Source organism: Sardina pilchardus, chromosome 17, assembly GCF_963854185.1.
Source record: "Sardina pilchardus chromosome 17, fSarPil1.1, whole genome shotgun sequence".
Taxonomy (NCBI): domain Eukaryota; kingdom Metazoa; phylum Chordata; class Actinopteri; order Clupeiformes; family Clupeidae; genus Sardina; species Sardina pilchardus.
The window spans coordinates 15,725,653-15,752,079 of record NC_085010.1 but is presented as its reverse complement, the minus strand read 5'-3'; the positions used below and the strand labels follow the sequence as shown (position 1 = coordinate 15,752,079).

Genomic DNA, 26,427 nt, shown 5'->3' with positions numbered 1-26,427 from the left:
GGAGTCTGGGTAAGAGCAATGGCTATCTTTTGTTATATTTTCTGTGGAGTTGAGGGCATGGTTTGAAGGATTATAACTACAGGAGAACTCGACGCTGTCTTTTTTTCTTATTTGGATCCCAACACAATGGCTCAACGAGCTTTTCAAAGTCTATTTGATAAAGGGAAATTTAATTTCTCACCATAATTACACACGTTAATTAACAAAGACAGTAAAAGGAACAGGCTCTACGAGATTGCAAATGTGTGCATAATGCCTCTTTAAAAAATAATAAACGTTTCCCGACGTCTTCTCAGTGCGCGCAACCTGGGCGGAAAGCAGTTGCAGGATGGTGGGAACATGCTCAAACAAATTGATACATCATGCACGTGTTTAGATTGTAAGCACTTTCGCGCGCTATCCCCGGTCTACAGTATCATAGCAACCAAGTTTCCCCCTAGCACCTGCGCAAGGGAAGCTGTTAAAGTTTCTTCAGACCAGTAAACATGGCGTTTTTTCTTCTCAGGGATGCATGTGAAAGATAGCCACATCAGCCTGACTGGGCGATTACTTGCGGAATGCCTGTCAATACCAGTCGATTACCGGGTAGATCTGAAAAGAAATTCCGAATAATGTTACATGAACTGGAAACGAAGGTGCTGACACACTTCTCGGTGATGATGCTAGCAGGCTAACATTAAGCAAGCTAGCGTTTGTTGGACTAGCTTGCTAGCTAGGATAACGTGACCACTTCAACTGTAAACTAGTTTTTGAGCGTTGACATTACTCGCCAACCCCCTGCAGCCTTTCGTATTCAGGAACAGGCATTCCAAGCATGTCTTATCAGTTAAATCACATTGATAACATAGCTAGCTATCATAGCTATTTGAAATAAACGTGACTTTATATGGTTAGGAACTATGTTACATCTGCTTTTCTTGATTGCCCCCACTTTTGGAAACGCCAGACCACTGTAAAACATTAGTCCACATGGTCTATAAATGAGGTAACTTTAGGTATGTTATAAGTGTTGAAACTGATTGATGCAATGGCAATTACTTTTTGTCTTTTCCCAATCTCGCTTAAGCATTTTCTAATGTCCTTAACAGTTATTGAATTTCTTGGTGACATTGATCACTTGTCATTACTTTCAAAAGTCCATAACGTCCATAACGTTAACTTAGTCCAGGCTACACACCATTTAGGCGTAGACTGTTTGTTTTATTTTATTTTACAAGCATTTACCAAAGTATCAAATTAATGCAAATTAAATCAGTATTTGGGCCTATATTTGGGTATTTTCATGCATAGGGTATTTTTTTGTGAAATTCTACGAAATAAAATTGCAGTTTAAATAAACATATATCTTACATCGGAACAATATGCATCATTAAAATACACTGCTACAGCATTGTTTTAAAACTTTGTTGGCCGTTCTGACAATTTGGAGAAACCCAAGTTTCACGTTTATGGATTTGGAGTGAGCGCGCGCTAAACACACGTGAATATATATCACCTAAATAATCTGGAATTAACTGCATTTCGTTGTTCCGTTGAAGTCTGTTTTCCTGTAGACGTCTGTCGTGTTGACAGTCGTGGTATTTATAAAGTTTAGTGTAGCACCTTTTGCGCAGCAGCCGCACGACTGAGGGCTCTCCACGCTGTGCACAAAGGCTGCTGGCGAGGGAACTGCCGAGCGAGAACTCAGCACTGAGAGGCGTAATAAACAATCCCCAGCTAGCCCGAGAGGACGCACAGTCGAAGTAGCTCACCGGCCGAAACGCTTTCTGGTACGTAGCGAAAACTGATTTAATCTTGTGTTTTGACAGCCAATCTGGTAAGAACTACAATAATAACATTTACATCCGCCGTGGACCGTTTAACTGAGGCCCAGAATCATTTTGGAAGCTAAAAAATGCCTCTTCGTACCTCACCGAACGTGGTTGTTTTGCAGAAAATGGCGTCATCGTTCTCTTGTTCGGTCCATTCATGGAGGGGCGAATGTTTGGTTTCAGAGGCTAATATTGTCCGTTAACAGCGTTTTTAAGGACAGACATAACCAATGTGTTTGGTATTTAACATCTTCAACGGCTCAACCACGGTAATTTACACATTTGTGACTGGATGTAGTCTGTAGGAAGACGCGCAAAGCCGGAAGGGTCACCGGACCTGTGCGCCAAGCTACTTCTTGGAAAAGGTGCCACCGAGCCGCATAGCGTAGCATTTAATCTTACTCATCATCGACCATTTCGTAATTTACTTCGGCGATATAACTACCCACTTAACGGTTCTAGATCATTCCTACTATAGTTTTAAGTCGTGTATGGACGTATTCAACACTCCCTTTGTATCTCTTTTGGGTCAGCCCGCTTTTACGCTGCACTCTCGGCCATGCTGCAATCTGTGGAGGGGGCCTCTTTTCTTACGCCTTGAAAGGTGCATTTTATACGTAGCCTTTCCTTTGATCAACTTAATCTGGTCTTTTGTAGTACGAAATAGTAGCTTTTTGGAGTTGACAATATAAGCGTGTAAAGGAGATTTTAGGGGGATAATAGGTCAATGCAAACGGTGCCATGAGAACGGAGAAGTGCATTGCGCTTCTGGTTGCAAATAGACAGCGAGGAGAGGCTCTGAGTAAAGTAACGATAGACTCTCAAACAATCGAGGAGTTGGCACACACAAATTGGGGAGGTTTGTTCGAAGCTGCGCAACGATTGTGCCGTTTTGCGCATATCGGCGTAGCCTAGCTCTTGCGTTAGATCGCTACCTTCGTTAACCTCTCCTTGTAAGCGCACAGTAATCACTGTTTGGTAGTCATATACTGAATCATGCTGGCCGTGCATTATTTAGTTATCCACGACTCGAATCAAGTCGACAGAAAGCCATCGCTGTCTGGCCCCAATGCACTGTCGTTCGCTACGTGCATGCGTCCTAGCCGTCCACGAAAGAGTGAACAGATCCCGTATGACTGATAACTCTATCCGCTTCTGCGGTGTACTCTTTAAAGAAAAGACATTACACTAGAAATAATTGTAATGAGTTTCTTTCTTGCGCTCATGCTTTTCGTGAAATCTTGGGCTTCTTTGACTGAGAAAGGCACTTCACCTGCTGATGTGGCGCTTTGGTGCACAATTCATTAAGTTTTGTAGATCGAAGTTACGCAACTGATCTTCACTAAGACTAACGGTTCGAGTGCTGTGCACCTCCCACATCAGGACATCTACTGGGACGCTGCGAATAAATGTCAATTTTGTCATCACCAAATTAACTAGTGGCCGTTAGGAATATAATCGGTGCCATTTGCGTCATATCCCGCGTTTCACGTACGCCCATAGGACGCTACGTCTGTACCCAATCGATCATTTCGAGGCGACAAAACTGTTGATGTTTGCGTTGATTTTGCTGTAATTGATTAACCACATGGACTTAAGTTTCTCCAATGCCCACCTGGGATTCTACCATTGTCCATGGCACACTTTTAAGAAGCTACTGGATTTTGCCACGTTTGTCAAGTGCTTCCTGTTTTGTTATTGCGCAAGGAAGTGGTGCACATGGTTGTTGCCGTTAGTGTCGTGCGCCCAGTTGGCTTGATGACATTTGTGTTCTTGTGGTGAAACATTACCTGGACCATCGATGTGTAGCCTATCTTACCTCATGATGGAGGTAAATCTCTTTCGACCTCAGTGCCCTTTGGACCTATCACCTTCCTAAAATACAAGAAAATCAAATCGAGTTTGAAGTGATGAGTCAATAAAAAAAAGAAAGAAGGGAGGCTTTGTTTTTGTTTCATTTTGAGTTTGGCCATGTGGTTTTGTTTGCACGACTTTCAATAGATATGGTTTGGTCAGGTCTTCAGGCTTCATATTTGACAGACTGAGCCAAACCAGATACTACTTTAGGGTAGTCAGTAGGCCTGCATTCATTGTAATTAGCCAGTGTAACTGATTGCAGATTGCAGAATACAATACCTGCAACTTAATGGCTTTTGATTTGTAAAATATGTCAGTTATCATGCTGTGTTGTCAATTCTGTTGTTTCCTAAGTGTGCATTATGCATTTCCAGACTTAGTCAGAGCTGTGATGTGGAAATAATGAGCTGGATGCAGGATCATTCACATCACCTGTCCTTGAGCTGGATGAGGATTCTGGGTTTGTGTGGTGTTCTGTTGAACTACCATAGTAGTGTCGAATCACAGAATGTATATGTTTTTTTTTTAATAATGATAATATAAACTCCTGGTGTAGTGGGGTTGAGTCACATCCTTGTGGTGACTTCAAACCAGTGGCGTAAATGTTGTCCAGTGCAGGTCAGCCAACCTGTGAAGTGAGGTGATGGACAAGACCCATCTGAGGCCCCGTCCACACACAAAATGTCTTACCGTTTTCAAAAAAGTTGTGATGTTATTGATACAACCAGGTAGACTGTGTTGCACACAGGATGCTATAACGGCTGTAAGGCAGAGACCCCCCCCCCCCCCCACACACACACATACACATATGTCGGCCCCCTTCCTACCACACTCTCAGCCATGGCCCGAAAGCAGCAGTGTGGCATTTCACAAGCTATGGCATGTGTAGCTGCTCTCAGCTCAAGTCACTTTCGGACGAGCCATGGACTGGATGTGGTTATTGCATGTCAGTCAACACCAGGTTGGATCCATGGTGAGCAAAGTTTCGCCAGCTGTCAACTTGCCATTATCAGCAGCTGAACCAGAATACAATGAAATGGTGGATGGATTATTGAGACTTGTTGGCTTGTGTGAATGTGTGTTGGAGCATAGGTGTTTTCCTAGGGTGGGCGGTGGTATGAGGTTGGTTATATTAATGGTTCCTACTGTTGGACATAAATTTGGATGGCCCTGTTCCCCACAAGTTTCAGTTCAGCATTCTTTTCACTGATGTTGCTTGGCTCCTTTGTACAATTAGCTACTCTTGTTTCTCCATGCAGTACTTTCCTCAAGTGTTTAGAGAGTCTTGCGCTACTTTAGCTTGTCTGTCTCCATGGAGATGAAAACGCGTTGCTCTAAGGTTGAGCATCTTAGTACATTGACCTGAATCACTATGCCTTTGTGTTTTGTTGACTAATCTGTAGGGGATTACATCACTGTTACTCATCCATGTAGGTCCAAGGGTTTCTGGAGAGATAGTCCGGTCAGGTGTTCAGATAGACATCACCCCCTCATTGGTAGAGATGTGAGGCATGACGTTTACACTTGCGTAAAATGTTGTTTTTTTCCTGTTCATTTTCCACTTATCTCTGGTAATTGCACTGCTTCTCTCTCATCCTGTGTGTCATCCTGAGCTGGGAGCCGTGCTTGAGATGTCATGAATCCAGTCGGTGAAAGGCTGTCAATTCTATTAAATGATGGTATTGATAGCCGTTAAAACTGGATTGCAAATGGTCAAGAATTTTGCAAGTGTGTATACAGACACTATTTTCCTGTTAGGAAAATCTGATGATATTCTGATTAAGGTTGAGTTTTGTTTGACATAGAACCTCATAACGCAGGTCTAATATTAACCTAGGGGTCTATTTTTAGATGGTAACGAGTGTAAACTTTTGTTGGGGACCAAAACGTTGTTAATCACCGTAGTTTTGAGTAGGTCTAAAACCAGCCTAGGCATCTACTTTTAGATGATAATGACTGTAAACTTTCACCGGGGACAAAAACATTGGTAGCCAAAGTAGTTTTGAGTAAGAACAGAAATATGTATTTACGACTAAATAGTGTGTAGCCTTGGTGGCAAGCTGGCACAGTCAAAGTAAATTTCTCCTAGGCTCAAAATGTCATTACACTTTTGTGATCCTGTGTACAGGGTTCCCACAGACGAGCCAAAGTCATTTTAACTTGGTTCAGTAAGTGTACGGAAGGAGTAGGCTGGGTAAACCCTGCCTGATCTGCCAGTGATTTGGATTCCGCCCTGCAGCTCAGGCTGGAAACCTCCACATCTATCTCCCCTGCTTCCTGTCCACATATTCTGGGTCCAGTCACAAACTAGCTTATCCAAAAGGCGCACCCGGATCGTTGGTCTGATTGGTTGAAGGACTATCCAAAAGCGTACCGAGTCATTTGAACTATGCCCATTGATCACGCCTCTTGCAGTAGAAATAAACTGTAGACTCCCCAGACTAATGTTTAGTCTTAAACAAAAGTCTTAGTATGGTGATAGCCAGACAACAGAAAGGGTATAACGAGGATTGTTTGTGTAGTCAGTGCATTAGCTAAATCGGCATCATCTTACTAGGACAAGTCTGCTGGAAGTTTATCATGGAATACCGCGCAAAACTCATGGATGTGAGAGGAGGAGAGTTTTGTAATCGACTTGCACAGACTTTGTTCTTTCAAGATGGCGGGGTGGGAATCGGAATGCTGACTGCACAAATAGTCATTAGTTAGTTTAATAGTTTTGGTACCCAACAAGAGTCAACAATTGTTATCATCCAAAAATAGACGGTAGGTTGTTCTTAGGGTAGAGTTGACCAGTTAAGACTTGGTTTGACCCCCAAAGTTCTCTTTTTGGGTTCTTCCATAAAAATCTCCCTTCTCATGTTCAGTCACATCCTCAAGGGCGTTTATGATCATAATGCTGCTTTGCATTAATTCAATAATTCAAGAGGCAGTTTTATTTTTAATGGATAAGAAAGCTTTGCAAAGCTGACATAAGCTGAGTAATTTACACAGTGTTTTGACAGACTTTTTTCTGTTGATGTGGTGGGCATTCAAGTGAGAATGCACAAAACATGTCATTTCTAAACATTAGAAATTCAATAAAATTACAGACGCACGTCATTGACATTTTGGTCTTTGATTTGTAAAGGCCAACATTCTCATTCATGCTTGTCAAGAGTCACATGATCTGCCAGTATCAGTAACTCACTACATGCAGACTATACAATGGTGAATACAAAAGTTGAGAAATATTAGGCTGTTGTTGTCAGATTCGGTTTTTCTAATTTTTCTAATCCATGAGTCGGAATTTATTTTTTTGTTGTTGATTTCCAACCCCATCTATTATGCAGTGTGGTTTTAAGGCGGCTCACTCTTCTGCTATGATGTAAATGAGTCGGAACCTCTAATGCATGGCGTTTGTCTCCCCCCAGTGGTCGTTTCTCAAAGTGAGAATTTTTCTTGAAATTATTTTTATGCATCCTTTTACCAGGTGAGTCCCGTTGAGATTTTACATCTCTTTTTCAAGGGAGCCCTGGGATCGCACATTTAAAAAAAGGCACAAAAATCTAGGCTAGTATTGTCTTCGTTTTGTGGCGTGGAGGTTGCATGGCTGGCTCTCCATCAGTTTAGCTATACCAAATAGGCCTAGGCATACAAGGATCACATTTTTATCTGACTTCAGAAACTTCTCTCTAGTTTGGTTTGGTTTGGTTTGGTTGGAATGAAAGCGGCAGATTGACATGCATGGTGTCACACGTGGGCTCTTTAATGACTCATTTGGTGTCATTTGCATTTCAAATGTTTTGTTAGTAACAACAGTGGCCACAGTAGGGCCGCTCGTCCGTACACCAGTTTCTTCCTCTGTTGGAGCATGATTGCAGGCTACGTGTGTTTAGCCAGCACGTTTATCTCTCTTTTGTCTCTCCTCCAAGGGCACCAAGTAAGAGAAAGAGAACGAGGTGTGAACGGGTCAGGGGGGACAATGAGAGGATGTTTTGTATACACAGGCCCTTATCTATAGCGAGGCCCTATCCACTTGAGTGGCGGCGAAGGTCCGACAGTATCGGAGGGCTGATGCTCTATCTTACAAGGACTCGGGGAGTCTCCGGCAGACCGCTGTGATCTAATAAAGCATGCAGCCCTGCACATGCGTAGTTGACAGGCCCATAAATCACGTTAGCGCTGTCCCACACCACGTCGGCTAGCGCCTCGCCTCGGCTGGCGTTAGCGGCACGCTCGGCCCGTTGCATAAGAGCGTTCATTGTTCAAAATGTGAATTGTGAAAAGTGAGCATTCATCCGAGGTTATAAAAGTGTTCCCTGTAAAATACTGGGAGCCCTCTGTGACGTGTAAGTCACGTGGTTTGTCCTCACAGACGATTATTGAGTCTGCCCGTGTATGCAATTAATTGATGACACCAGCAGCAAATTGGGTGGTGACCTTTGACCTGCCCTAACTCTCCGTAGTGCTTGGGATATTGAGTGCTGGTGTTCGTTCGTTAGTTTACTGGGACAGAAAGGAGTGAAATTTAGAGGCCATTTGCTCTTGAATCGCTATACAGCAGGTAGGGCTGTGCAGCCAATCAAATAGAGTGATTAGCTGAATAAGTAAGTTAATCATCAGTTATCAAACATTTTTGAAAACAGCATAATGGAAATCTATCATTTTGTTCTATCCTGTTTTATTTTGTTTGGCAGCAATGCTGGTCTTGAGTTATAAATCCAACACACTCCTATGCTTTACATTATCTTTTGCAAGTATTTCTTTGTTGTATTTGCTTGTGTGTTAAATAGTCATAAGCGCAGTATTGGCCCAAATTATTTTGATTACAAGTTGTGACATAATCAAACAGCCTTAATAGGAGGCCAAACCCTGTGAAGAGCTGACAGAACCGTTGGAGTGTGTTGAGAGTGGATACCTAAGGACACCTTCTCTCTAACTACCGTAACACCTAACACCTCGAGCACACACTTACCACACACTTCCCTCCTCTGTACCCTTCCGCCCTTCCTTTCTCCTCCCACCACAGATTAACTAGTACTGATAGTGTCTTCGCTCTGCTCCTATAGAAATAGTGTTGACTGATGCGCTGGTCATTTCTTGCCAAGGTCTCCTCTGCACTGGAGCTTGAATGTTATTCTCTTTCTGTACCTCGCTTTGGATAAAATCTAAATTCAATGATCAAGATGTATATCCCCAATCGCCCACTGCATTCTACTGATGAGCATCTGTTGTGTTAGCCATACATGCTAGGTCAAACTCGAGACTCTTTTCCTCAGTGGTTTCTGGTTAGTGGAATGAGTGGCCCAGTGCTCTCTGTTCCTGTGATAGTTTAGGGTCTTTCAAGAGAGGTCTGAAGTCATATCTGTTCAACATGCACTTAGCTTATTAAGCTTTTGTTATGCGTTAATGGTTTGTATATTATAGTATTAAGTTATTTTAATTATGGTATTGATTGAATTGACATTGTTGTTTATTATTAGTATTCTCCTTAATATAGTATTACCAACTTTTAAATTGTTTACTGTTAAACTAAACTATTGTATTGTTGTTATTTGCATGACACTTTGGACAAAAGTGTCTGCTAAAGACCATAATCTTAAAATTGTCTGCTGAATGTAAATGAGAGTGTGATTTTGAAGTTGTCCTCTCTCTCTCTCTCTGTCTGTGTGTGTGTGTGTGTGTGTGTGTGTGTGTGTGTGTGTGTGTGTGTGTGGCCTACAGCGCTGCCCACTGCCTGCACTGGGAGATGGAGGAGCCCACGCCTGAACAGCAAAAGACTTCCACCAACGACAAAGGATGCCAGACCGACGAGATCTGCAACGGCAGCCCAGAACCAACTGGACCCGACTCCGGCTCGACCCACCCACCTGGTACGCTCTAGCAGCTAACCTCACAGACACACACACACACACACACACACACACACACACACACACACACACACACACACACACACACAGAGAGAGATTATTGCTTAAGGTTTCCCTCTGGAGGTTTGGAACACTGGGGAGCCTCTCTAATGACTGAAGTCGAAGTCCTCTGGAAGGTTGCAGAGGATTATGGGAAATTCCACCCATGACAAAAATTGTCACCCCCATTGCACCCCCCAACAGAGATCAGAGAAACCCTTGACCTTTGACCCTACCAAGGCAGGTCGCTCCCCACCGCACCCCATCTCACCCTGAACTCAGCAGGATAGCAGGAAGGGACACTCTCGTCACTTCTCAGGAAGTGGGTCAGCTCCCTCACACACTCACGCGTGCACCCACACAGAGAGAGAGAGACATATATATATGTAGAGAGAGAGAGAGAGAGAGAGAGAGAGACATACACATGTTCATACACAAACCCCAGTCATGTGACGGGGGAAGATGATGAGGTATCTTGATCCCTGACGGAGAGAGTGGAGGAAAAGCTGGGCTATAAATAAGCCCTAATTAACTAGAGCGTCCATGTGAGGTGCCTGTTGCATAAACCGAACATGTGGGCTGCCAGACCAGTCAACTGAAAAACGAATGCTCTCTCTCTATCTTTTTCAGTCTATCTCTCTCTCTCTCCCTCTCCCTCTCTCTCTCTCTCTCTCTCTCTCTCTCGCTCGCTCTCTGTCTCTCTCTGTCTGCTGTTCTGCTGGCAATGTCAAAAGTGTTGGGTGGCTGGTTGTTTTGAGTAGGGCTAGTTTCCTTTGATGTTATCAAGCCTCATTTTTTTGTCATCCTTTTCTCTTTTTTGCCACATGAATCCTAACTAAAATCGGGGATACTTGCTACTGGTGGCAATGCAGTGTGTGTCTTGACCAACAAAGGACTTGTATTTCAAAGGCTAAAATGCCACTCATCCTCAGTCATTTCCAGCTTTCCCCTCCACCTCATCTATAGAGTCGTCAAAAGGAAAAAGAAAATGTTGGATTGCCTCTGGCTCCTCTGCCAGCAGGAAAGGGTTAATCATGCAGCTTTGCCCGTCCAGCAGAATTGCATCTGATTGGCTGAACTTTGCCCCTTGACCGATGGGAGATCAGGAGGACCTGCCCCCTCTGATTAGTCCCAGCATGTCGGAAGAGACGGGGGAGGGGCTGCCCCTAAGAGTGTGTGTGTGTGTGTGTGTGTGTGTGTGTGTGTGTGTGTGAGTATGGGGGCGGGGCAGGATTTATGCTTTACATCCGTGCATTAAATAGGGTGATAGATTGATGTGCATTAGTCTACTTTATCCTAACAGCTGTCTCTCTCAACAAGCACTTTTTTCTTTATTGACTCAGACAAAAGTAATGAAACCGCTGTAGAAAATGAGAAACCAGAGTTATGTTTCCTCTCTTTGGTACTGGTTTATTGAGAGGGAAGTTGCCTTTAAGAGGGATTATTCAAACAACCTGTTTAAACTGCAGCCCCAGACTAATGAACTGCAAATATCACCACAGCAGAAGGTGTGGCGCCACATTTATATACTGAAGGATGAAACAAGATCTTTTGACCCTTGATATTTAGCAATATTGAGAAGTCCTCTACGATGCTGCAAAAGCACAAAAAAGTTTACAAAAAGTCACACACCCTCATCCACCGTTACACATTTGTCTTTGACATCATTTCCCACCTTGTCAAAGCGATGCAGGCATGCAGTCATTTCCTGTGTATTAGCCGCATTGTGCTTAAGCCGCAGGACAGTGTTTTATGCTAAAAAGAGACAAAACCATATTAATAATACAGTATTAACTGCCCCCATATATTAACCTCACAGCTGAAGAAATGTTAGCAAAATCAATGTATAAGCTGCGGCTAATAGTTGGGAAATTACGATAAGCTTTATAGAGCTTTAGAGAGCCTGTGCGTCCCGTAGTCTGACACTAGGGCTGTCACTTAACGTTCGATTATATGATATTAATACCATATTAACTGCCCCTGCATATTAGCCACATTGTGTATAAGCCGCAGGACAGTGTTTAATGCAAGTTAAAAGAAACAAAAGCACATTAATACCATATTACTGTAACTTTCCCCGTGTATTAACGTCATGGCTGAAGAAATGTTGCCAAATCAATGTATAATCTGCGGCTAAGAGTGTGTGTTGTGTGTGTGTGTGTGTGTGTGTGTGTGTGTGTGTGTGTGTGTGTGTGTGTGTGTGTGTGTGTGTGTCACAGAGGATGTGTCTTTAATCGGACAGGGTAGTGAAGAGAGGGACAGGAAGCAAGTAAGAGATAGAGATGGGGTGGGATCGGGTCGGACTCAAACCCGGGTCCCTGTGGGCTCGTGGACCCAAATGTGGTTTGGTTGCTGTAGCCAGTTGCACCACAGCACCCCCCCAGGCATTGCCGTTTTGCCGTACTTCAGTTGAGAAAGGCCCTTATTAGCCCTTATTGCAGGATATCACTTACAGTAGGCCTGTTCTCTTTACTTGTAACTGTTCCCATGCATTCGAAGTAGAGTTAGAAACAAATGCAACTTTGACTGGAAAAACTGTATTTACTTTATCTACGAGCACATTTGCAGTGTAATTATGCTGTAATTAAATGTAATTGTTTCATTTTGTTTCCTTTTGATACTGCAATGAATACGGGTTTGTGTGTGTGTGCGTGCGTGCGTGTGTGTCTGAGAGAGGGTGTGTCTGTGTGTGTGTGTGTGCACGCGTGTGAGAGAGAGAGATTGTGTGTGTGTGTGTGTGTGTGTGTGTGTGTGTGTGTGTGAGAGGTATGTGTGTCACCTCCACTGGTGGACCCTCCCGGAGTAGCGGATGTGTATGGCCATGGCCAGCGTCTCAGACAGGAAGTGCCTTGGCGCAGCCATAAACTTCTCAGCACAAAGAGCGCCATGGACTGGCACCACAAACAAACACACATCAATTTGGGCCCCTGAACAGGACGGCAAGCCCATAAATCGTGCCGCCCCGCTAACATCAATCTCTGCCAGCTGTCTCTGTTCTTTATCTGTGATTATATTTATGCTTCTGTCGGCCCATGCTCTCCCAAACATGATCAGTGTCCCTCTCGTGCTGCGGCCGGCAATGGTCTGCTCAACTTGGAAGAAATTGGATAGAACAAAATTCCACTTTGATATCTCCCCCTGTGAAGGACCAAAGCCTCCACTCCTTGAAGCGTTTATATTCAAGATTCTTATGTAGGTAATTAAATGCAAACAGATATAAGGCTGCGTGTGTGCGTGTGTGTGTGTGTGTGTGTGTGTGTGTGTGTGTGTGTGTGTGTGTGTGTGTGTGTGTGTGTGTGTGTGTGTGTGTGTGTGTGTGTGTGTGTGTGTGTGTGTGTGTGTGTGTGTGTGTGTGTGTGTGTGTGTGTGTGTGTGTGTGTGTGTGTGTGTGTGTGTGTGTGTGTGTGTGTGTGTGTGTGTGGTGTCCGTGAGCGTGTGTTAGGACAAGGATAAAGCTGCCAGCAGTGAACAGCAGTAGTGTGTGTTTACAAAAAAATGCATCAGTGGTTAATCTCCGATTCATTGTGATCTGATGGTAAGCATTCAGCTAAGAAGAAAAGTGCCTAAAGAGCCGTCGATGCCTGGAAAGGAAGATCCCTTTTTTTGGTCTCTGTTGCGTTTCTCTGGTGTTTCTTTGAAAAGGGGTTTGTGAAAAGATGAGCTGAAGGACAGAGAAGTTACAGAACCCTGAGAGACCCTCCAAAATATAATAGGGAAAAAAATACCCCCTCCCATGACAGTTGTGACTAGAGTGATGGCTAACAGAGAATGGTAGACTTCCTCCTCTGCCACCCTTTCATTTCTTTGTGGTGACAAATCTGAATTCTTAACAAGTCACGGCGAGACTAAAGACACCTCAATGGGAAACTGCTGTTTTAACTCGGGAGACAAATAAATCCACGCACATAAACACTCCACCAAGCGCGACGTCTTAAGATTTGTCTCCTCTTGCTTGTCTTCCACTTGAACTCTCTCGCAGAACTGCCAGTGCGTGCCTGCAGAACAGGTAGGAGTCAGATCGTATCAAAGGCGCTCGCTTTGATGGTAAAGAATGGAGAATATTGTCAAAGGGGAGAAGAGGCCCTCCGTATTGAAGGTGCGACTTCTCAGTCTAACCACTCAACCCTCCTCACCGTCCGGTTGAGCAGATCGCTTTCTTTTATCTGTCGACTCTGATACAACCTGGCAGATTTGTTTTAGCCCCAAAAGAAGCCGACCGACTATTAACGGCCTTTCAAACTCCAGATAGTGTCTGCTCTCCTTCCTTCTTTTGATGTCATGTCACAAGTGTTGTTCACAATGCACCTGCCTGTCATAATATGAAAGTGGAAGACCAGGCCAAAGAGAGTTCACATGGTGTTGCCTGGTTTATGTACTGGATTTTGACAGTGACTGTGTTGTCTCTCTCTCTCTCTCTCTCTCTCTCTCTCAAATTCAATCAATTCAATTCATTTGAATGGCTTTATTAGCAGGACTGTTCTTTTAAAGTGTTGCCAAATCATTGCTGTATAAAAATGATAACTACGATATCTATCTCTCTCTCTCCCTCCCTCCCTTCTCTCCTCCTCTCCCTATCTCTCTGTGTTCCAGAGTGTTGTGTGGAGCCTGGAGACCCCCCTCTGCTGCAGAAACAGATTCAAACCTCCAGGTCTGGTATCCAGCAGATTATTGAGTGTTTCCGATCAGGTGAGCTCTCTCTCCCCATCAGTACTCTGTCCGATATTTTCTCCCTTGGCTATCTATCTGCAGACACTTGCTTATCTTTACATGTCTTTAGCCTAGTAGTGTTGTGTAGTGATACTATAGCTCCAAGTACAGCTTATGTCCAAGCTCTATGACCAGAAATGGTCAAGTCTTAGATTCTGTGGTATAAAAACACTGTATGATCTTTAAAAAGTCAGGTAAGGCTGCCTGCATATGGTGAAGCAACAGCATGATATTTTTCTGTAAAAAGAAAGACTCAGTTAAGTGGGTCATCCCATATTCTTATCCTCCTCGGTAACCTTCTGAAGTGAAGATGAAGCACTGGGTCCCGAGGCCTTTCTTACTACAGTACAAATATAGCAAGACTGAAAATAAGATCAAGTCCAGTATTGACATTGACTGAAAATGACAATACACATGCCAAACTACTATTTAAAACTATGGTGGGCCAACATTTGCTTTGTGGCTTCTGCTCATGACCCATGAACAAAACAAATATTTTTAATCCTAAAAGGGAACCTGAAGAAAAGCTTGCCACACCAACTAGCTAGTTTACAATGTTTCATTCAGTTGATGCTAATTGAAAAATCAACTGGCCATGCACTTTTGCAGTGAATTGCTTTAAAACTAGTGAGCTGTGCATCTTATTTGTTGGAAAAGACTGAACGTGTTCGGCCGCAGGCTGTGACAAATCCCATGCACTTCCTATTAAACAAACCTGATTTGAAGAAGCCTACGCAAATGTAGCCTCACCTTCCGTGTAATTTAATTATATTATGTCACTACTGTCATGAACATGAGATACTCCTCCTTGTTTTTAATGGGATTTCATGGTTATTCATTTTAATAGTTTTCAGGTAGACTTAATGACCATTCTTTAATTATGGCCGTTATCAAAGGAATACTGTGGAGCTGCAAAGGTAGCTAGCATATACCAGCCTTCCCTCAAGTGGCCACTTGTCAAAAGAAGATATGGGCAGGGCAAATGGACCTGCATGAGTGGGCCTGAGCTTGACTTAATTGCCGTTTACTTTTAGGGTTGAGGGTTTAAGAGAGGCTTTTGGAGATCAAATGTCCATGTTGGTGGCAGGGATTTCCTGAAGTGCAAGTGTAGAAGACCTGAAAGGATGTGTTCTATTTGGAGCAAGGATGCAGGCCTGTTCTCACTCTGACTGGCACGTTCTCCACACTCTGCTTTCCTCAGTGGGAGGTCTAGGTTCATTAAGGAGATGTACGCGTAGGGACGTGGTGTCAACATTCAAATTGACTGAGACCGAGATGAGACAGCTCACCCACTGCATAAAACACCGGAACAAAAATGGCAGACAAGGTCACAGTAATCCCTCCATAGACATAAAAGAAAACTATACAGACAGGACTGTGACATCGTCCTCACCGATTTTCACAAACAGGAAGTTGACTCATTCTACAGTCTGTGGATCCCTCCCATTCTATTTCCTTTCTTCCACTCTTGATGTTGGCGTGGTAACATAGTGTAATGCTGTCATGGAGGAAATTTCCATAACTGTATACAGGTGCATCTCGCAGAACTAGAATATCGTGGGAAAATCCATTGCCCTAAAGAGTCAGGAAGCCATTGCCAGTGTTTTGACTTAAATAGTTGATAAGAGCTCTTCTTAGGTTGACATATCTGGATTATAAATTCTTTATTCTAATAGTTTATTTTTTATATGTGTATAAATGTATCATTATCCCTTACTTTATGTTTAAATATGTAATTTCATGTGTAATGACTCTAGAAAAATTAACTTCCTGAAACAAAGTATGGGGAAAAAATTTAACTTTTCCAAGATTCTTTGAGATGCCCCTGTATGTGCTCCTTGTGTCTGTAAGTGGTTTGAGGAAGTATGTCATGGTGAACGGTCAGGTGAATGGCTTGTGTTGGCTTGCAGGCACCACGCAGCTCCGACACATCCTGCTGAAGGAGGTGGACACCATCTTTGAGTGCAAGCTGTGCCGCAGCCTCTTCCGCGGCCTCCCCAACCTCATCACACACAAGGAGTTCTACTGTTTCCCCCGGGACCCCCAACCTGATGGTCAGTATCAAACACACACACATGCACACAGACGCACATGCACACTTAGGCAGACAGACAAATACACACACACACACACAGACACAAACATGCATACACACACACACACACACAGACACAAACATGCACATACACACACACACACACACACACACACACACACACACACACATGCACGTGCATACAAAACGAAAACACACACACTCAGACACTCAGACAAATGCACACAGACGCACAAATGCGCATACCTAGACAAACACACCCACACACAAACACACACACACACACACACACACACACACACACACACACACACATACAGCGTTTCTGATAATACACCTCATTAACCTTCAGAGAAACCCACTGTGTTTTGTGTTTCCTGAGTTTGTCTTTCACGCTCTTTGAAGCTGATTAGTTGTTTGACTTTGAAACTTGATGCATTACCGTATGCCCCCGTGGTGGTAATGAGACCGTGACCTCGGCGCACGTAGCTTAGGCTTCTCATAAATCTACTTGTCCACACTTATCACAAAAAAAAGTTCAACGCAAAAGGTCTTTGATCTCGTTATTAGAACTATCTAAAAAAGGATTCAGCACACTTTTTGAAATATTCATCCCGACCTGTCGCCTTCCATTTTTTTTCTCGTCCCCGGGCAGGCTCGTCGAGAGAGGCCAGACAGAGCACCGCCATGAAGGAGCTGATCGAGGCCATCTACCCGCGGAAGGACGAGTACGTGGTGCGGCTGGAGCCCATCGGCACCAACCAGAACGCCGTCTTCCAGCACGTGGCCCACGAAGACAGAGCCGCGAGCCAGGCCGCCGCGGCCGAGGAGAAGCGCAAGGAGAAGGACAAGGACAAGGAGAAAGAGCCGGAACAGAAGCACGCAGCGGCCCTGCTGGACGGAGCAGACCCGGATGTGCCGGAGAGCGAGGCGGAAAACCAGGAGGAGACGGAGGAGGAGGAGGAGGAGGAGGAGGAGGGGGAGGCCGAAGAGGAGGAGGAGGATGAGGAAGAGGAGGAGGAGGAACTGCAAGGGATGGAGGAAGAGGAGGAGGAGGAGGAAGAGGATGGGGACGAGGGCACGGAGGACGAAGGCGAGCCGCGGGACAGCCCCGGGAAGGGCTCGGACGTGGACGTGGACGTGAGCGACAGCTCGGACCCCGTGCTGCAGGGCGTGACCATCACCTGCTGCATGTGCGGCAAGGACTTCTACTCGCGCCAGAGCATCCGCCGCCACTGCCGCAAGATGCACCAGAACCGGCTGGAGGAGCTGCGCAAGTTCACCGAGATGCGCACGGTGCCCATCAGCCTGCTGTCCATGGTCAAGGTGCCCACGGGCGCCTCGCCCGTCAAGACGGCCTTCGGCAAGAGCTGCCCCGTCTGCTGCAAGTCCTTCGCCACCAAGGCCAACGTGCGCCGGCACTTCGACGAGGTGCACCGCGGGCTGCGCCGCGACCTCATCACGCCCGACATCGCCACCAAGCCCGGCGAGCCGCTCTCGCTGGAGAGCAAGCCGAGCCCGACGGCGTCGGCGACGGCGACGACGGCGGCGAATCCGCCGCAGTACAACCTGGCGTCCGGCAAGTGCCTGGTGTGCAAGCGCAAGTACAGCAGCCAGGCGCGGCTCAAGAGGCACCTGCGCATCGTGCACAAGATCCGGCCCAAGATGGCCGCCGCGTCCGCCAACTCCGCTCAGGCGGCCTCGTCGTCGTCGTCGTCCTCGGGGAAGAAGGCCGTCAAGCGCTCGGCCTCGCCGCCGCCTCAGGCCGAAGTCCAGCGGCGCGGCCGGCCGAAGAAGTACAAGCGTGAGGAGCCGTACCGGCCGCGCAAGCACCAGGAGGAGGGCAGCGACGAGGCGGGCGACGCCAGTCCCACCGTGCGGCGGCCGAAACTGGCGCTGGGCTTCGACTTCAAGCTGCTCTACTGCAAGCTGTGCAAGCGGCAGTTCAGCTCGCGGCAGAACCTGGACAAGCACATCGAGCTGCACACGGACAACGACAACGAGATCTTCATCAAGTTCTACCGCTGCCCGCTCTGCAGCTACGAGACGCGGCGCAAGCGCGACGTGCTGCGCCACATCACCGTGGTGCACAAGAAGCCCGGCGCCTACCTGTCCAAGATCATGGCCACCATCGAGAGCCGCGCCGTCAAGAAGCCCGCCGAGCTGGTGCTGAGGAACAGCGGCGCCGTCAAGCGCACGCAGCCGTCCGCCACCGCCGCCGTCAAGGAGGAGATGAACGGCCGGCACGAGCCGTCCACCGCCGCGTCCACTCCCCAGAGCTCGCGCAAGCACGCGGACGCCACGGCGCCGTCCACCCCGGTCACGCGCCGCCACGACCTCCCCCCGCCGACCCCGCCCGTCACCCGGAAGCACAGCCTGTTCCACTCCAGCCCGCCGGTCACCAGGAAGTCCGACCAGCACCAGCACCACCACCACTCGGCGACCACGCCGCACACGCGCAAGCAGGAGACCCCGCAGTCGCTGACGTCGGCCAAGCAGGAGCCGGCCGAGTCGCCGCACGGCAGCGGCGGCAGCGGCAGCAGCAGCACCGAGGTCAAGGTCACCAAGAACTTCTCCCTGCACGCCTGCGACATGTGCGGCCGCGCCTTCGCCAAGAAGCTCTACCTGGAGACGCACAAGCGCAGCCACCGGAACGCAGCGGCCGCCGCCGCCTCCACCAACGACGACCACCGCACTCTAGGGGTCAGCACGAGGTCAAAGGCCCTGCTCTGGTAAGCCCCTCTATCGGTCTGTCTGCCTGTCTGTCTGTCTCTCTTTCCCTCTCTCTCTGTCTCTATCTCTCTCTCTCTCTCTCAAATTCAAAGGAGCTTTATTGGCATGACTGTTTGGGTACAATGTTGCCAAAGCTAGTGTTACAGATAGCACAAAAGCACAGAACGCACCAACATACAAAACGTCAAGACACATATCACATGAACCAATGGAAACTCACTCTCTCTCTCTCTCTCTCTCTCTCTCCCGACATTACATTCTCCCAGCCTTTCTGCCTCCGTTTCTTTTATTCATTCTGCCCTTTCTGGCTTGCTTGCTTGCTTTCTGCCATTTGCTCTTTTATTTGCTGATTTGCGCAATCCCTTTCTCCTCCGTTTTTTTTGTTTTGTACGGAGTAAGCCTGCCTATTTACCTACAAGCTGAGCAGCGCTCGCACAACAATGCCTCCGAGACTGCGACTGAGCAAATGTTTAAGAAGCGCTTCCTGTTTGCGAGAAAACAATCGAGAGTGCTCGGGCCGCAAGTGCACCGTTAGACCCCTAGAGTCGCTCCCGTCCCGATGAGTCGGCGCGAGGCGCACTCCGTTGCATCTCGCGTGGGCTCTTAATGGGGGTCGCGCCGGTGGCTTTTGCATACATCGAGACGAGACGAGACGAGGCGAGGCGGTCGAGCTGCACCGTCTCCAGAGGATCCGAGGGGGCCCCCGTCAGCCAAGGCTTTAATGAACTGGCCTTGTAGCTCCGCGAGCACACAGCGACGCTCCGCTCGGCTCGGTGAAATATGGATCCCGCGGCTGGGCCAGGAAATGAGGCCCAGCACCCCGCTATTCACCTCAAGGTTTATTTTTTTTAAACAAGAGCCTCCTCTCCACCCACACACACACACACACACACACACACACAGAGAGCAAAAGAGACCCCTTCTAATGCCTTTCTCCTGAGGATGCCCATGAGTGGTCTGTGATGTAGTCAGGGGGCCAATTCTGAAAAGGGCTTCCGTTAAGACTTTTGCGGACATGTTTTGGTACAAGCGGTCAACCTATTTTTTTAGTTAGAAGACACCCATAGGTAAGATATTATGGTGGTTGTCAAGCAAAAAAAAAATTTTTTTGACTTGTGCAAGCAATTTCAGGCCAATTTTTTGGTTTCCTGCTCAACATGACATGCCAACGATAAATGTTGAATATCTCCACAACCACAAGGACCATATAGATAAAAATGGTATGGAATGAAAGCTAACACTCGTGGGATGTCTGCTGAAGTGTCAGAATTAACATTTATTGTACAGTATAAGAGACAACAGACCTAGAACATGAAAAAAACAATCTCCGCCTAAAGAGAACCAGTTTTCAAAGTGAATATCAGATTGGAAACATAACATAGCATTCCAAAACCTCTATCAATCAGTACCCCTATCTATGGGAATGAGTCAAGCCAAGTTTAAAGCTTGTAGGGAGAGACAGTGCACTGCTGCACATGTTGTAATACTTTAATGTTATGGCGAAAATGTAGAACTGATGGTGGTCTATGGTGCTATTTGACTTCATTAATGTACCAGGTTGTGACAAATTATGTTTAATGGACATATCACTATATTTATCAATTCTACCCAAACATAACTGCTCTCTCAGTTCTTTAGGATTAGAGGTTAGTAGCTAGTTAGTAGTAATAACTTTGTAATAGTCGTATGGCAAAGGTATTTTTCCCCATCCAAGCAGTGGTGCTCGGGTATAGGCAGTCAACAGAAGAAGGGACATGAAGGATGGCGTGCTTTCCCCCCAGCTTTTAACCACAGTGGTCAGGTGCTTGGAGCTTGGTGAGAACAGGTCAGGTGCTTGGAGCTGACGATATGTGGATGTGAGGAAAGTGCAAGTCAGTGCAGTACCAGGCAGTGTCGATGTCCCTGACCAGGACTCAGACTGAGCACATAGACATGGTCCCTGGGCTTCTGTTGGCTGCCTACCTGAGCACCACTGCTTGGCTGCACTGTAAAACCCGGGAAGTTAACTTTAAGTGTAAATAAGTCATTCAGCAGAGTTATTTCTATGTGTGTAGTTTGTGTTGGGATAACTTTAAGGAGTCAAGTAAACTACTGTATACTCATTTTATTCACCTAATTTCAACTTGAGTCAAATACAGTCATGGCTGAAAGTCCCATGTTAAAGTTGACTAAAAAGAGGAATATAAAATCATCTTTTGGAAATTGATCTTAATGCCTTAAGTAATAAAAGTAGAAAATATCCAACCTTTAAGGACACCAACTTTCTATGTGAATGAATAATGTATCATAAACAAATAAATGTATTGGCACCCCTATGTAACCCTATGGGAATTTAACACAAAGGGTTAACATAGGGGCAGGCAGATTTTAAAAGGCCACTTATTTCATGGATCCAGGATACTATGCATCCTGATAAAGTTCCCTTGACCTTTGGAACTAAAATAGCCCCACATCATCACACACCCTTCACCATAACTAGAGATTGGCATGGTGTTTTGTTCAGTTGGCCTATCAGCTGGTTTGATTTGCATTGAGCTCAATGAGCATCAAACAGCCTAATAGGCTAACTGAACAAAACTGAACAAAACACCATGCCAATCTCTAGGTATGGTGAAGGGTGTGTGATGATGTGGGGCAATTTTAGTTCTAAAGACCAATGGAACTTTATCAGGATGCATAGTATCCTGGATCCATGAAATAAGTGGCCTTTAAAAATAAAAATCTGCCTGCCTCTATGGAAGTTGAGAACATAGGGTTAACATAGGGGTGCCAATACGTATGACCCCAGTCTTTTAAGGAAGAACATTTATTTATTCATGATACATTACTCATAGCATGGGGTGCCAACACTTTCAGCCATGACTGTATATGCCACTCATTTCAATTAAGTAATCATGGCAAGAAGTATATTCACAATAAGAAATGGCACACATTACATTTCCCAGAATGTCACTGTCCATAGTATTCTTAACACATTATCACATATTGATCTTGACTGAAATTGAATCTTGAATGCAATAGTTAAACTATATTTACGGCTATACTATAGCTGTTATGTTATTGTGTTATTTACATTGACACCACACACCATCAAGCAGATGACTATCCACAACAGACTTGGCCTGTGGGCTGATTTTAAAATCTTAGATCATGTGTAATGCTTCTGACAGACGTAATGATAATCTGAAGATACAGTATATCATGATGGCCAGTACTGCCATGGTGATAAATATTATGTTTCACAATTACCCTCATTCTGCAGTAATCCTATTCATTTAATAGAAATTTAAACCTATACAAAAAGTCCTGAAATCTTTACTCCTGAAGCTCATATCTTGCCCATAAGAGGGGTAATATAGTTACTCAATGTAAACATGCATAATGTGTCTGTATCTCCCCAAGAGACAATACAGACAGACAATAGGCTCAATCACACCATTGGGATACTCAACTTTGTGACACTTTCAAGTGACTATACTGTAGGTCAAAGTCAAATTGGGAAACGCAATCAACTTTGCATTAGGCCAAGAAAAAGTGAACTTCATAATGTTCTTTATATTTTGAGAATGGGCTTCTCCTTAATGGTATATCTGACCATATTCTGAAAATCATCAACACAATATTTTTGCCCATCACCTGGTAAACAGTAAGAAGCCACAATTAACAGCTAAGAGAACAAATACTTATTAGAAAATCAAAGAAGCATTTACCCATAATCCATAGAAAATGATAGCTCACACATTGAGTACATTGCATTTTTTCGTGTGTAGGCCTACATAATTCTTACTTGTCATGATAATTCACTCAAGTTGTTATTAGGTGAATAAAATTAGTGTAGTTTACTTGACTCCTTTAAGTTATCCCAACACAAAATGCAATACATACTGTACAATATACTAATAACTCCAGTTGAATGACTTATTTACACTCAAATTAAATGAGTTGCCAAACTCAAATGTCAAGGCATCCGGTTTACTCAAATAATTTCAGATAAGTAAGCTTCCCAGGCTTTACAGTACTCAAATAATTTGAGTTCAGTTAACTTCCCGGGTTTTACAGGGGAAAGACATACCTTTGCCATACGACTATAACAAAGTTGTTATTGCTAACTAGTTACTATCCCCTAACCCTAAAGAAGTGAGAGAGCAGTTATGTTTGGATTGAATGAATAACTATAGTAATATGTCCATTAAATATAATTTGTGTCACAACCTGGTATATTAATGAAGTTAAATAGCACTATACACCACCATCTACAGTTCTACATTTTCACTGTAACATTTAAATATTATAACTTGTGCAGCATTGCATGTCTCTCCCTACAAGCTTTTAACTTCGTCTTCACAACCACCCTGATATCTTACCTATTTGTGTCTTCTAACAAAAAACAAAAATAGGGTGACACTGACAGCTTGAACCAAAACATGTCTGCAAAAGTCTTAACGGAAGCCCTTTTCAGAATTGGCCCCCTGACACACCAGTGGCCCTTGTGGTGTGATACTCTTGTGGTATTTATTGATCATTATTTTTTAATGATCATGCTTGCACACAAGTTGGATTATATTGCACATTTGCCCAAGATTACAGTAGGTAACATGGAAGAAAAAGGAAGCACTTTGGGGGAAAAATCCGCTTTTTCCATTTTTAAGAATATAGTGTTAAAATGGACAAAATAACATTTTCTAAGCTGACAACCTATCTAGAACTCATGTTGAACGGTTAAATATCAATACTGGATAGGTTGTATGCTTGTACCAAAAAGTGTCCGACAAAGTTTTAATATCAGTTTTGGCCCCCTGACTAATGAACTAGTAACCGCGGTGGAGGGGGGAGAGAAGCGGAAGTCTTCAGAGACTTCCTCTTAAAAGAAAGCAATTAAAGGAGTTTGGCTGCGTCACTTCATACGCCGCCGCATTTTCCGACCAAGCGAGGACCGCAGAGACCAGACCGTGTCCCTGAACAACGGCTTTGAGCTCAAAGTCCGAGCTTTTCCCCCATCTCCTCTTGTTTGCCGCCTTTGCTGTATGTTGGTTAGGCTGTTAACAGCAGATGTGAGGGACGCTGTTGTACATTCTTTGAACATGAGGCTTTGTGTTGTCAGCGAAATAGTTTAGTATGCCGTCGGGACCCATTTGGATGGATGCGTCCTAGTCACTCTGCGTCTGTGTGTGTTTGTGTGTATGTGTGGCTGTGTCTGTCTGTTTGTATGTCTTTGTGTTTATATGTGTATGTGTATGCGTCTGTCTAGGACTGTGTGTGGTTGTGTGTGTGTGTGTGTGGCTCTATGCATGCTTCAAACACATTTTTTAATTGACCACAGAGCTCACAGCTGTTTTTCTCTCCCTTTCCCTCTCTCCCCCATCCCTCCCTCCCTCCCTTCTCAGATCTTTCCTGAGGACACATCTCATGATCTCACACTGGATCCCTCGACGTCACGCCAGAAGCGAAGAGAGAGGGGAGATTTGAAACCGCTGCCAGCTTTTGGACGTGACAACGGCTGGCGCCACTGTATTGTAAATAGTAACCAAAACGGAAAAAAAGGTTCACGAAGGAGGAGGCATGGTGATGTTTGTGTACAAAGGGACCGGTTTCTAGCTTTCCCGTATCTCAGAGGACGTCCATAGCCCCCTCTCTTTTTGGTTTGTTCGTTTTTATTTTGTTGGTTTGTTTGTTTGTTTGTTGACGTTTTTCCAGGAACTCTAATCTCAATATCTGCCTACTCAGTTGAATGTTTGTGAATTGTATGAACAGGCAATGATTAACATTTATTCTTGCAGACTACCAGCCTAAGCCACCCCCCAACCACACCCACCCCACCCCACCCCCCTTCCACGCCCAATCCTCCCCCCTCAGCGTAATAGGACTCTGTGAGTCAGCAAAGGCTGTGCTTTCTTTCGTTTGTTCGTTTGTCTGTGTGTTTTATAATGTCTAGGACCACAGTCACTCTTCTTTGTTTAAAATGAACTTTATTAAAACTCATTCCACAATCAGCCCGCCAGATCGGAACCCCTCGACCCCGGTGCCTCCGCTACTCTCCCCTTTACACTTGCAGCCCGGGTATCAATAGGGCTGTTCAGTTGCACCGCACTGTTTCCTCCACTCGGGGGCAGCAGAGTTCAAGTCAAGTGCACCACGGAGGCACCACAGGATGGGGTTGTCGGTCTGGGCACCGTTGGCTGTTATTTTCCCTCATTTCCTTTACCTTTTGCTCAGATGTGAGCATGCTCAAGTACCAAAACAAGTCCTGTTTTAGAGGATCGACCAGAAGCAAATCTCTACTTTCTTGAACTTTAAAAAAAAAAGAGGAAAAAAAACATGTCCTGACTACTTCCAGATGGAAAGGTTTTGTTTGTTTGTTTGTTTGTTTGTTTGTTTTTTATAGAACCTCTTAAGTTGCCATCAGCTGAAGTCATGCCGCTTAGTTGTTAGCCGTGAAGGGGGCAATTGAACAAAAAGGTCATGCAAATATATGATTTGACTTGTGTGTAGTCAGAAAACTAACACATGCATAGGTTCTACCAACAAAGTCACCATTTAGACTAAAGCGTTCAGTGTTGGAGAATATTCTAGTTTGGTTATATTACTGACAGGAGGTCATTATTTTTACTCAATAATAAGCCAATCATTCAAAAGCTGAAGTAATTAGAATCATTAAGTTTATGTAGTCTTCCTGGGCTGTTTTGCCTCCGACACCCCCTGCAGCAGGTAGGCTTCATGGTTCATTGCTGAAATGAATGTATTGCTAGCTGAATCCACACCCGCTTTACCTAATAAACCAAGCAACGAAAACAATGATTTGTTATTGTGATTATTTGTTTTACTTTTGCCTGCTGAGAATTGAGCAGGATAAAGGGTTTTCCAGATTGTAGCACCACACTCTCAAAAGAGATGTGTTGGAAATAACACATTGATGTGTTTAGGTAAGGAAAACAGTTTGCATTGTTTCCAACATATTCTTTGTGTTATGTGTCACACAATATGTGTTGAAAATAGCACAACTTCTGTTAGGTCCTTACCTAATCACATCAATCGCCAGCTAGCTGTGCAGTGTGAAAACGGCTAATGAGTTATTTACAACACATTTTTGAGAGTGCAGTCAACTCTTTCAGTCTTTCATTTCCAAATGTCCCATACGTTTGTGAAGGGAAGGCTTAAAACAGATGAGACAGATTGTTTTGAAAAGGTTTGCAGATCAAACAGGTAAGACAATATACTTATACCGTCCAACTTTATTGACGACAATCTAACAGGCCAACCCTTTTGAGTGATCGTAAGTTGATGTTGGCTCTGAAGTGCATATCCTAAATGAATGTGGTAATGATGGAAGACATTTAAAATGCCCCTCGTCATGGCAAAGGATTGCAGAAAT

At 44.9% G+C, this 26,427-nt stretch overlaps 1 protein-coding gene across 1 annotated transcript; it reads left to right on the top strand.

Annotated features, from left to right (window-relative positions):
* Positions 1 to 1,632: 1,632 nt before the first annotated feature.
* On the top strand, positions 1,633 to 25,840 carry znf800b (zinc finger protein 800b). The gene is made up of 7 exons (XM_062517483.1): positions 1,633 to 1,769; positions 9,375 to 9,523; positions 14,153 to 14,248; positions 16,180 to 16,323; positions 16,981 to 17,288; positions 17,337 to 19,057; positions 24,443 to 25,840. Coding segments are annotated over exons 2-7 (2,394 nt in total). The 5' UTR covers positions 1,633 to 1,769; positions 9,375 to 9,399; the 3' UTR covers positions 24,444 to 25,840.
* The last annotated feature ends 587 nt before the right edge of the window (positions 25,841 to 26,427 follow it).

What these genes read in the sequence shown, in the direction of transcription:
- znf800b (XM_062517483.1), top strand. Translation starts at nt 9,400, where the DNA reads ATGGAGGAGCCCACGCCTGAACAGCAAAAGACTTCCACCAACGACAAA. An exon ending in CGGCTCGACCCACCCACCTG is followed by an intron (nt 9,524 to 14,152) that starts GTACGCTCTAGC and finishes TCTGTGTTCCAG; the next exon opens with AGTGTTGTGTGGAGCCTGGA. An exon ending in CCGGGACCCCCAACCTGATG is followed by an intron (nt 16,324 to 16,980) that starts GTCAGTATCAAA and finishes GTCCCCGGGCAG; the next exon opens with GCTCGTCGAGAGAGGCCAGA.